The sequence below is a fragment of the Balearica regulorum genome, chromosome 10, assembly GCF_011004875.1.
Source record: "Balearica regulorum gibbericeps isolate bBalReg1 chromosome 10, bBalReg1.pri, whole genome shotgun sequence".
Taxonomy (NCBI): domain Eukaryota; kingdom Metazoa; phylum Chordata; class Aves; order Gruiformes; family Gruidae; genus Balearica; species Balearica regulorum.
This window is the reverse complement of record NC_046193.1, coordinates 7,749,841-7,761,933: the sequence shown is the minus strand read 5'-3', so window position 1 is coordinate 7,761,933 and position 12,093 is coordinate 7,749,841. Positions and strand designations below refer to the sequence as shown.

Here is a 12,093-nt window from a genome sequence, read left to right as displayed (position 1 = left end):
CTCCCAGAAGTTATATTCAGTATCTCCCTATCTTGTGTGTTACCAGCATGGCTCAGGATCAGCTGAAGTCAGTGTTAAGACTTGCACTGATTTCAAGGTAAAAGGTCTCAATGTGAGTGGCAAGGGTTTTTTTTTTCTTTTCTTCCTGTTCTCAATTTCTAAAGCTACCTTTTTTAATACCATGAAGGACAGAAATCCTTAAATCAATACTCAGCAGAAGAAAATTCTAGGCACTGCGGCAACCTGAATTTTGTATTCTTTAGAGATCCCAGGCCAGATCCTACTCCTGAGTTTTAATCCAAGAGTGGAATTAGGCAGCCATGCCTCCTGGTATTCTTCTTCTCGCCCTCCAGAAAAAAGCTAGCAGTAATTATTTGCTCCCTCAAGATTGCTGGAAGTGGCTAATCTTTAGAACAGTATGTCAAAGTAGCAGACCTTGGTTCTGCCTCATATCACCACCAGCAACCTGAAATCTACTAACAGAGCAGCCAGTTCTGTGACATTCTTCCAGACCCAAGTAAACGTGTCAGGTGGAGGACTGGGGGGAACAGCCCAGCCTAAAGCTCCCAGTGCAAAGATTGCTTGCAAAGAGAGCATTTAGAAAGACAATGACACCACACTTTTCTGCTCTTTCCACCCTTTTTTCCTCTCCTTTCCTTACCTGTAGGGACTATTGATGAGGTCATCTCCCCAGTCCATGTTCTCTGAGCAATTCAGGATACCATGGCAAGCATCCAGCAAAAGCTGGGTGAAGCTGATCAGTGAGTTCTGGACCAGATAGCGCACAGAGTCCTGAAGGATGAATTTGATGCGCTTCATCAGCTTACGCAGTTTGGACATCTGGTAGACATCCCAGTGGCTCTGTTCCAGGTTGTACAAGCCTTTGCCTCCATCTCTCAGGTTGCTCTTTACTGCAGTCTTTAGAGTATTGATCCAAGTATCCTTGAGAAACACCTGAACCTAGGGCAAAGAAACAAAGCAAGCTGTGTAATCCTCCAAGGGCTGGTGGGGAAGCAGTATGGTGAGGTTAGCTGCTAGCTGGGACTGCTAGACCTTTCTCTGCTGTGAGAGACAACTGTTCTCTCAGAGCTGCAGCAGCTAAACAGTAGCTCTCAAATCCATGCATGCACACGTGGCATCTGAACCTGGCCATACATCTCCTTCACTGACAAAAGACCTACAAGAAGAAAGCCTGATATTAAAAAGCAGGATTGCTCTACTCTTTCTTTTTATACACAGTGTTTCCTTTTTGTTCTCTTTTCTATACAGCAGTATCCCTGGAGCTGCCTGTGTCAGGGTCCCTCATAAAAACTTGTGTAGACACTATGATGAGCAAGTAAAGGACAGAATGTTGTCTTCTCTTGACAAGTGAGGAGAAAGAAGAGAAGCAGCCAAGGGCAGCAGCATTCTGCAGTGTTTTAATTTATTAAAATACCACCAAGTGTCACTTTTGCTCCACAGGCAGCTGCTGTTTGTGTGCAATAAAACAACCTCAGTCACTGAGTGGGTGACAGCACTGCCTAGCTGAAACAGCATGGGACTGGGAAGGACCAGCACATGCCCTCTGCCACTGATTTACTGTGTAACCCTGCGCAAGCTACTCCGTGAGGCCACATCCAGGGTGCAACGTCCTGCCCTCATTTAGAGGGCATGAAGATCTTCTGGCGAGAGTTACCACAGAGTTGCAAATTTTTGTCCTAGTCTGTCTGCTGGCATTGCAAGCAGAGTAATTTAATTAAGTACATAAAGAACATAGAGTGTAGAGAAGCATTAACCCTGTGAGTGCTTCAGGAGGAATCCAACTTCTTGTGCCTTGCAGCTGGAGGGATGGGCAAATAAAAACAAAAAATCTGGAAACTTTTGAGTGCCAACCAGGACTGCTATCTGCGTTGAGACCAGGAGGAGGAAAGAGGGGTTGTAGGCCTATGTGGCCACTTGTTCAACACATGACTAAGAGCACGGTCAGCATTGGCTGATGCTAACTAGGGGACTCTGACTCTTCCAGCCCATTCTCCCCACATCCCAACAAATTTGACATGCACATGCAAATTCCTGCCTGCCCTACCCACAATGTCTCCTTTGAAAGCTCCTCTGTTTCCAGGGAGTTGATCTGCAGCTGCTGCATCTGTCTAATACACACTGACAGTCCTGCTGCCTGCTCCATGTGTTCACCCCACCGCTTCCTCTGCTCACCTGAGCGAAGGACTGTGTCTGGATCTGTTCAAACTCCTCCAAGCAGAGATGCTTGGCTAAGGTTGTGTTAAACAGAGGCATGGTGGCTGCCTTGTTGCACTCATCTTGCACCTGTGTAAGGAGAAGGATGACTTCTGGCCTGGTGAGGAGTGAGACAAAGTTGAATTCTGTTTGTCGTTCATCAAAAGGATAGTCTGGGATCCAGATGAGCCCTGGCACCAAAAAAAGAACATGTTATTGTCTGCAATGGCCATCCCAGCTTCTGTTTTAGAGGAACAGTACAGCTTCCTTTGGGACAGCACTTGTGAAAAGGACTGTCCTCTGATGCACAGGCCTCATCATGTAGCAGTTTCAGCCGGTGGCTGGATAAGAGAGTCTCTGCTCTGCAGCAGAGACTTTCTGCAGCCTCCTCTTAGGGGCTGAGGGACTGTCTTGGTGCCTGACCTTCCTGAGGCTTTGGCTCATGAAGTTTCCATGAGAAAGAACATTGGACTTCAAGAATCTTCCCACCAAGGCTCCAAGGCACAGCTGAGTCACCTCATCTGTGAGAGGCCACTTGTGAACCACCTCAAGGCATTCCAACCTTTGGAAGATTGAAGTGCACAAAATATGCCCACCCCCCATCTTTTACTGTGGTCATTTTCTGCCGGTTTGGGACTCTAAAACAGCCTGAGCCCTCTGTCACACCTGAGGCATGCCACAGCTGAGCACAGCAAATGGAAGGCAGTTAAGCTAATTACACTGCCATGCATTTGGTGCCATTAAGGGTACACTTGCAGCTTAGGTAATGTGCCATACTGAGGTAACACGAACATGCAAATATACCCTAAAAAAGAGCATACATACTCAAAAGTCTCATATAATCTCCTGCTGCTGCCCCTCATGAGCCCTAATCATTAACATGAACCTGAGAGTTTCTACAACAAAGCATGAATCCTATCAAAGACAAGAAGTCCTACAACCATGCTGAATTCAAACCGTTTCACTGTGTCCCGTACCTGTCTCTGGTACTTTCTTCTCCTCTTTGTCTGGCAGGGTGACATAAGAAAACATCTGAGGTTTGGAAGTGATGACTCTGTCAAAGTTCATCCTGTTCATGGTGTGCTCATAGTCTAATCTCACTTCTTTCTCCAGGCAGCACATACGGTCTAATACCCTGTTACAAGACATGGAAACAATGATAAGCTACGGTGTTTGAGCAGAAGTATGTCTGGACCTTTACTGCAAAACCCACCCTTCACTCCCTCCCTCCTGGATTTGCTAACCCAGAAGCCCACCTACTACTGAATGCATTATGAGAGCTGTGCAGACAATGAAGCAGCCAGCAAAGCTATCAACGGGACATTTAACGGCAGAGGCAAGTGAGGACCTGGGCCTAGGACTGCAGCCTTCTCAAGTGTCTTTTCAGATCAAAGCAAAATCTCCACTGGGGAGAAGCATTACAGAGGGAGGGGGAAATAAGCAAGAACTGAGGAAGCTAGCTGTCAGTTCTGGAAAAGTTGGGCTCTCCGAGCTGTCCTCCCAACTCCTTCCTGCTGAACACCTCTTGACATCAGTTTCCTCAGCCAGACCATGAGTATAAGTGCTGAAACCCTGCTCTGCTTGCCCTAGGAAATCATCATCCTTCACCTTGAGCAGGCAGAGTACTTTTCTTTATGCCTGTATTTCTGCTCACAAACAGAGACTAATTATGCTCCTACTCTCTAGTTTAGGCTGGCAGACCATGCAGCCCTTCACACCTTCCTGTCTCTGAGCAGGGCAATCAGTCATGGCTGATTCCCAGTGACACCATCAACGGCTCATGATTCATCAGCCCAGGGACTCTTAAAATGCCTTCCTGATACGAACTGCATCTCAAAGAGACACTTGATTATATCCAGGTGGAGATCTCCTGTTGTTTGCTTTGCCCTGTGCAGATCATCTTATGATTTGTTTTAGCAGCTGTTAATAGGTAGAAGAGTCACCAGCAGACAACCGCCAACTCTCTGGAGATAGCTGGTGGTCTGCAGATCAATTCAGCCATGACTTATGTGTTCCCTGAAAGCACAGGGAGACAGCAAGGTCAACCATGCCATTTCTGTCCAACCTTCCAGCTGTCGAAGGCCACTTAACTGCAGGTGTAAGCATGGCTCAGTGGATCTGCATATGAAGTACATCTACTTCATCTGGGAACGCTGACAGATCACCCATGTGTCCCTGGGGCTCTTGTCCTACCTATTTCTGATGAGACTCTGGGCAAGAGGGTGGTATGCATATGCACAGGCTGGAAGGCAGACAAGATACACGATCCGTGAGTTGGATGCGCAAGATCTGCTTCCATTGCCACTTGTTTTGTAGCCCTACAAAGTCCTACAATGTTAATGGACTGAAGACTGAGACCCCAGACATGTACTGATGCTTTACCTCTTCTCTTTCTTCAGTTTGGGAGTATGCAGAGCCAACAGCTTCATTCTCTGCAGGCTCTTCTCGCTGATGCTATTTAGACCATCCGTGGGCATGCAGTCCACATACAGGTGATACAGTAGCAGCGCCTGTGTCTTCTTACGCAAGCTGTTGGCAGAAACTACCCGCTGTGCGAATACCTGGGGATCTTCGGCTAGAAACAGTAGGCAAACTCGTGGCACCCAGTACTGACATGACAACAATGGGGCTCTTCCTGGGAAATGAAAGTAAAGCTTACAAGAGTCTGTAGGGAAAAGAAAACTCAGAATGGCTTGCAATGCTGACAGTAGCTTTTTGATGGACAATATAATTGGGCTGGCTTACTGGAGATCAAAATGAGGGACCAAAGCTGAGGAGAGCAAGAGACAAGGAGCATGGAATTAGCAGCATCCCAAACCTTTCAAGAGGAGGGTACTTCATCTTAATCTGTCCACATTCCCCCTCAAAATGGCATTGCCCAGAAAGACCATCATTTAACTTTTCTTGAAGGCAGGACGGGAGCCAGAAAAAAAAGAAAGGTATCTCCAAAGGGAGGGCCTCAAATATGTTGTCAAATTAAGGTGTGGACTTCTTTCCCCTGGAGGTTTTTCCAAACAGGTTAAATAGACACATGTCAAGAGTAGTAACAGGGAAGGGAATTAAATGACTTCTTGACATCCTTCCCATCTCTACCTAGGACCAACGTGGGTCATGAACTGGCTCTCAGAGTATACGCCAGGTCCCTAAAGGCCTTACTTGAAACACACCTTCTGGAGTTATTCCTCCATTAAGGATGGGTCTCCCTTCTTCATCCCGTACCAGCCCATTCTTATCTGTTTTATGGACCAAGTAGAGCTCTGTCTCTTTGTCATAATCCAGAACACCAACATCAATCCACTTGTAGATTAACTTCTGGCTTTTGGGGTCCTCTGAGAGAATCAAGGATTAAAACAGGGTTAGTTCATTCTCCTGGAGGCTACAGCAAATGGACTTTCCTGATCAGAGCGGTGATGCTACAGTCAAATCCACTTATTAGTTTGAATCTCAGTCAATCTCACATAATTTCTGTTGTGATTAACTAAATAATGAACTCAGGTCTTACAGCTTAGCATTTCTGATGTCCACTTCACTTAATTGGCCACAGATTTACTACCTGGATTTTCACTGCAGTCTCAACTTGACTTCTGACCCTGCACTTGCAGCGAAATCCAGGCAGAACATACTGTGTGCAAGCTAACTAATTTCATGATGATACCTACGTACCAATAAAGCAAAATTTTGACTATACTGACTTCCACGCACAGAAACAGGAAGGCAAAAGGCAGAGACTACTTCTAAAAAAGTGGAAACAGTCAGTCCATGGCAGGACTGACAGTCAGTGAGATCCCTGGTCTCTTGCTCTGACTGCCTGAGCCTGGTCAGAATGAAATACTGCTTTTCTGCTCTTCAGAACTGTATACATCAGAATCTACATGCTCCCTTCTGCTGAACGGGCCTGTAACTGTTGACACTGCCTTGCTTGAGCAGTATCTCATTCAAGCTTTACCATGTCCAAGTACATCATCTGTAGGTAGAAGTGCTTTTCCAGGCACTGGCTTTCTGTCGTGAGATCCTGGCTCCAGTCCCAGCGAGATCCACTCTTCTGGAGTTCGACAGTCATATTCATCATTGTCAAATATCTAAAAAGCCAGGACATGAGTGAAATGAAGTCTTACTTCAGAGAGAAGAAAACACCTGAAACAAAATTTCATGAAAGGAAGACTAACATGCAGTTCCTAAATGAGCTACAAAAATGGAAAACAGTTCAGGTGCAAAAGCCATGCTGATCTTTGATCAACAATCTTCTCCCATCCAGCAATATCAGTACCTCTAGCCCTTTCCTAGTGAGCACAGACCACCACTGAGAGAGGTCTCATGCAATAACACCACTGACTACTGCATTCGGAAGGAAACATGAGACGATACCTTTTCTTTGGACGCAAAAATGACAGTGAGGAGCACCCTCAAGGACTATTAGTTCTGATGGAAGTTGTGGGCACCCTGCAGAAGATGCTCAGCATCTTGTAGAGATCCTTCAGGGCCCAACCCTGTTCTCAAGCACTTCCTTTTTTTATCGCTTGTTGTATCAATGATGGCTAAGTGTCCTGCAATTCCCAGAAACATCCTGTAGTATAAGCAATGAGATAGATCACAAGTGGCAAACATGCTTTCTTACCTTTAATGGGAGGTAGATGGGAAAGACAGGATCTTTCTTCTCCTCAATAGTAGGCATATTGTCAGTATCATGGTGCCTTGGCATCAGCTGATTGGAGTCTATCCCCTCGCTGGCTAAGAGCTGAGCAATATCAAAGCTGAGGTATAGCTGTCTCCTCCTGTTTTGAATCAGATGGGGAAATAATCACTTAATGCGCCTAGAAGGGCTCCCATGCCTACAACTCCACTTTTTGATCGTGCGCCCCTATCAGCAAAAAAGATTTTGAGCACACACCACATACATGTCTATTTCTTCATTTATAGAATAAAATAGTTCAGTTGGAAGGGATCTACAACAATCATTTAGTCCAATTTATAAATTATACACGTGTACTACTGTACTAATATATTATGTGCATTATAGATGCCCTGGTTTTAGCTACGATAGTTATTTTCTTCCTAGTAGCGGGTATACTGCTGTGTTTTGGATTTAGGATGAAAATAATGTTGATAAAACACTGATATTTTGGTTGTTGCCAGGCAATGTTTACACCAAGTCAAGGTCTTTTCTGCTTCTCACACTGCCCTGCCAGTGAGGAGGCTGGGGGTGCACAAGAAGCTGGGAGGGGACACGGCCAGGACAGCTGACCCCAACTGACCAAAGGGATATTCCATACTATATGATAACATGCTCAGTATATAACTTAGGGGAAGCTGGCGGGTAGTTTAGACAGTGGCTTAGGAACTAGCTGGGCATCGATGGTCTGCAGGTGGTGAGCAATTGTGCTAGGCATCGCTTGTTTTGTATATTCTATTATCATTATTATTATCATTATTCTCTTCCTTTTCTGTCCTATTAAACTGCCTTTATCTCAACCCATGACTTTTACTTCTGGGTTTTTTTCCTGATTCTCTCCTCCACTGTGGGGAGGAGTGAGCAAATGGCTGTGTGATTGTTTTAGCTGCCTACCGGGTTAAACCACGACAACACAGCATACACAAAAATAGATATTAAAAAAGGATGAGAAAAAGATGAAATAAACACTATTTAAAAAAAAATATTTTCTTCCTGCATCCCAGTGAATTGTCTTGTGCACCCCCTGCAATGTGCACACCCCACTTTGGAGACCAACTGCCTTACAGGGTAATATTTTCCTAAAGATTTTTGACATGTCATGTCCTGAAAGCAAACATCAACATTAATCTGCTGTGTCCATTCTATAATGATGTCTCTAGCCACTTTCTGGTAACTTACCTCTCTACTTCAATCTTCCGAGAGCATTGCCCTGGAAGCCCTTGTAAAGGAATCTGCACTTTTGGCTTAAATGATTGTACTGGGAAATCCGACTTGATGAGGTTCTCAGTGGTTGGTCCAATCACTTGCTTATCCAGGACACTTCCAAAGTCATCAGGCATCTTGAAGGTTGTGACTAAGAGATAAAGAGAAACACAGGTCTGAAACCACCAGACATGGCTCTGCTTTACATTCACACACACAGGACTCTGCTGTCTCCTGGGCTGTCTGCAGAAGTCACTTCACCAGATTTGTGAGAGAAATAAAGCAAACATCAAATGGGAAACAGAAGGGAAGACCTTTTTTCCTGCTGCAATATGTCATTATGGTTTTCCAGTATCAAAAGGACGGCATAGAAGAAGCCTCTGCTGAGAATTACTGTCATGCACCTTATTAGGAGGTAGGGCACTGTCCTGGCTCTAAAGAGCTCTGTTCTGTTCCCAGCTTTGCTACAGACTTCCTACATGATCGTGGGCAAGTTACTGCCTCTAGTGCATGGCTTCCCTCACTCTCAGAGAAGAGTGGGATTCCCCTGCCTCCCTGGGGTGTCTGCAGACCAAGAGTCAGTCCTAGCTGGGAGGAACTCGGTCAAGATCGTGATAAAGGGCTTATGAATACTACAGGAGAAAACAAGCCACTCAGGTGATCTTTATATGCCAAAGTCCCTATTCACACCTTCTTGGGACAAACCTCTCCTCAGTTTTTGCTCAAGCAAACCTCCCACTCACATCAGCAGTGGTATGAGAAAAAATTGAGTTAAACAGCTAACAATCTCGCAATTTGGCCAAATGTTTTCAATGGAAATTTGAACTAAGCAAAAAGTATACATTTCCAACAACTGGCTGAAATTAAACCATGCCATTTACCCCATAAATAAATCAAACTGTTTATATTGCTAAACAAGCCGCAAATAATAGAACAGCAGCAAACTGGGAATTCGAAGCTTAACCTAAATTAAGTAATTGCATGCAAGCTTTAAAGAGCACTATTCCCTAGATGGAGCTAAGCATTGAGCTAAAAATAGACTTTAGTGGAGTAAGAGCTTTTCATTTGATGAACTTTCACACTTTACCAAGGAGAAACTTAAGGATCTGGCTTGTAAGCAGGTATTTTGGACACCAAGCATTGGAACCAATCCTTCACCCTGCTCCACGTGCTTCTGCTTGCGTCATGGATGTGAGCCCTTGATTTCAAAGCAATCATGCAGAGCAGTCAATAATGCTGAAGCCAGATAGGTTTCAGGATGATCAGGTACAGAAAGGGTCCTCTCAGAGGTCACTCTCCTGCCCTTCTTAAATGGTCCCTGACACAACCCCCATGCCTACACACTGTCTGCTTAGGGACTAAAGGAAATAGCCACCGAACTGGCTCCTCTCTCTTTACTCCTCTCTCTTAGGAAGGACTCCTAGCCTTGAATAAATACGATCCTAAACATTTCCATTGTCCATACCAACATGGATGCTTACAATAATTTTGAGGAATCCCTAAAATGCAGAGAGATTACTACAGCTCCTTTAGCCTCATGCATATCTCTTATTTGGGGTCTTTACAGAATGGCCTTGATTTATATTTGTTGTCAGAGAGCACAGCTGTTCCAATTTTGTCACTTCATTGTTGCAAAATCCATGGCACCATCCATTATGGCACTTTGTGCACTATCAACTATTTATGTCAATACTTAGCGTTTCATTTGCATTTACATTTCCAGCTTGATAGCTTCTTCCCCCTTGAAGAAGCAGCAGATCATAAATAGAGATCTGTCTCCACTTGTTAGGGACGAGTCTAGCTTGTCAAGATTCACTTGAGGATGCAGTCATTTGTCCTCACTCATGAAAATAAATGTCACTTCTAAGTACAGGAAGGTGGTATATATAGTTACCATCTTTCTCTAAGACTGAAATCCTCTCACATGCACACTGTCTCCACATCCACTGCCAGCCTATGATCCATAGCCCTGAGAGTGCTCTAGGGGCCAGGACAGCGCTGGCAAACCTTTCAACCATGCTCTGTCCCTATATTTGAGCATCCATGATACAACAAGCTGTTGTAAGCAGGTGGGACCAGGAGGTCTGTATACAGAAAGAACTCTTGCATCTAGGGAGAACAAGCCACTCTGGGGTGCAGTTGGATGCGGAGTGAATAAATGAGATAGGACCATGATTTTGGCTATGGGTACCTAGATCCTAAATACAGCTCTCTTGGGCAGGTCCCATTTTCACAGGAAAGAGGCATTGCTGGCTCCATACCCAATGATAACACATGGAAATTCAGTGCTGTCCTGGCACATGGCCTGTGGGACCAAACTCCCATAGGCAGCAATGCAGTCTACCCTGAACCCTGGGGGGAGTGGATATATCCAGGAGGAAAGGGAGCATGGTTTTACCACCCAGTCAGATCAGTTTGCTCCACCTCTAATTAAATTTGCTTTTCATGGGACATTCAAGCACCTCAGCACCATTCCTGGCACTGACAGGAGAATGAAAACAGAGTACTACCCTAGAGTCATCAGCCTAGTTCCCAGAATGGTCACTATAAGCAACTAGAAGAGTTTATGGCCTCATTTCCTGCCACGACACATTTCCTCTCAGTATACTTACCTTTAGGAGTGTGCTGCTCGAGGTCTGCCTGTCTTAGCAAAGCATGGTACATACAGGGGCCAGCACAAACATCCTGAAATGCAGCATGTGAAGGAAGCATCAGAGATAACAGAGCAGTTGTAGCACAGTAGGAGGATGGGTTACAGAGGTCCAGAGAGAAAGTGAGACTGCAAGACCAACTCTACCAGAGCTTTAGGGTCAATTCAGGCTGTGAGTAATGATAAGAAAAGGCTCAGAGAGGCACAAATACCTGGAAACTTCAGCACAATGCACTGAGAGGCAGGGAATTTGTCAGCAGAGTGCAGCCTGATGTCAGCTTACAATGTGGATTGGGGGCTGATGAGGCAGGCACTCATTAGGGTTTTACTTCCAAATATTATCCACAGTCACAACCATATGCCTGTCCTGCTGAGAGGGCATCCTAAACCCAGGCAACATCATGACAACAGTGATAGCACCGGCCACTGAGGAATGCAGCACAACTACGATCAGGAAGAGCCGTATGACTTCATTTTCTAAGAGTCAAGGTCTTGCACAAAGGCCTCTGACCAAAATGAAAGGCTAGGACCTGGGGTGAAAACTATGTTTCTCCATACCAGGTGTACTATAGGTCGGTCTATTGTAGGACAGCAGTAGAAAAAGAATTGCTCTTTGCACTTACCTCCGAGACGTTGGAGGTTCCTGGAGTGGGGACATCAGTGTAAAACATCTTTTGTCTAAAGGCTGAGCATTTTTTTGGCCCCTGGTTGTAGCTATCAGGAAGCAACAAACTCGTTCCTGGACTGCAGTCCCAGCATGAAGCCCCATTGCTGGTATCAGGAGGGTTGGGGCTTCCACCCAGAGAATTTGTCAAATCCTTCTTTGCTTTATCCATCTTCTTAGGAGAACAATGCTATGATGCAACTCTGGGCTTGCTAGAGTGGAAAGACATTGAGCCTGTTAAACACTCTATCTTTGGCACTCCTCCACACCCTCCCACTGTGCTGGGTATCATTGACTTCCGAAGACGAGTGGGTAACAAGGTAGGCTTGACCCCCTGCTTTGGTACCAAGTGCTGCCTTCACGACCTGGGGGCCACTGGTCTCACGTGGCTGACTCAATGGCTCACTAACCCTGGGGAAGAAGAGTGCTTTATTATTCCAAATGGGTTTTGGAGGGGGAAAACCAGCAGTATACGCATGAAAAGCTGCTTTCCTGAAGCAGCAGGGGCTTCCCGGATCCGTGGCAGCATTCAAGAGGCTGCCAAGAGAATTGAGCAAACTGGGACTACGACAGAAGTGCTACTTTTGCTGTACCCAAATCCCTTAAAAACCTTGTCACACTTGACTCCAGTGTGAGTAGGCTACAGCCTAGATACCAACACAGCTACTCCCAGGTGTAAAGTCTGACTCTTTC

General features: G+C 45.4%; 1 protein-coding gene across 1 annotated transcript in view; it reads right to left on the bottom strand.

The window, feature by feature from the left end:
• The window catches only part of DNAH1 (dynein axonemal heavy chain 1), a 71,551-nt gene extending 59,946 nt beyond the window's left edge, over positions 1–11,605 (bottom strand). The window contains exons 1-10 of the mRNA XM_075761926.1: positions 11,360–11,605; positions 10,699–10,771; positions 8,063–8,237; positions 6,830–6,986; positions 6,161–6,293; positions 5,382–5,543; positions 4,597–4,849; positions 3,192–3,349; positions 2,194–2,405; positions 662–960 (exon numbers count right to left, since the gene is read on the bottom strand). Of these exons, the coding sequence (XP_075618041.1) occupies positions 662–960; positions 2,194–2,405; positions 3,192–3,349; positions 4,597–4,849; positions 5,382–5,543; positions 6,161–6,293; positions 6,830–6,986; positions 8,063–8,237; positions 10,699–10,771; positions 11,360–11,572 (1,835 nt within the window). The 5' untranslated portion in view covers positions 11,573–11,605. The remainder of the gene's footprint in view (positions 1–661; positions 961–2,193; positions 2,406–3,191; positions 3,350–4,596; positions 4,850–5,381; positions 5,544–6,160; positions 6,294–6,829; positions 6,987–8,062; positions 8,238–10,698; positions 10,772–11,359) is intronic.
• Positions 11,606–12,093: the final 488 nt, after the last annotated feature.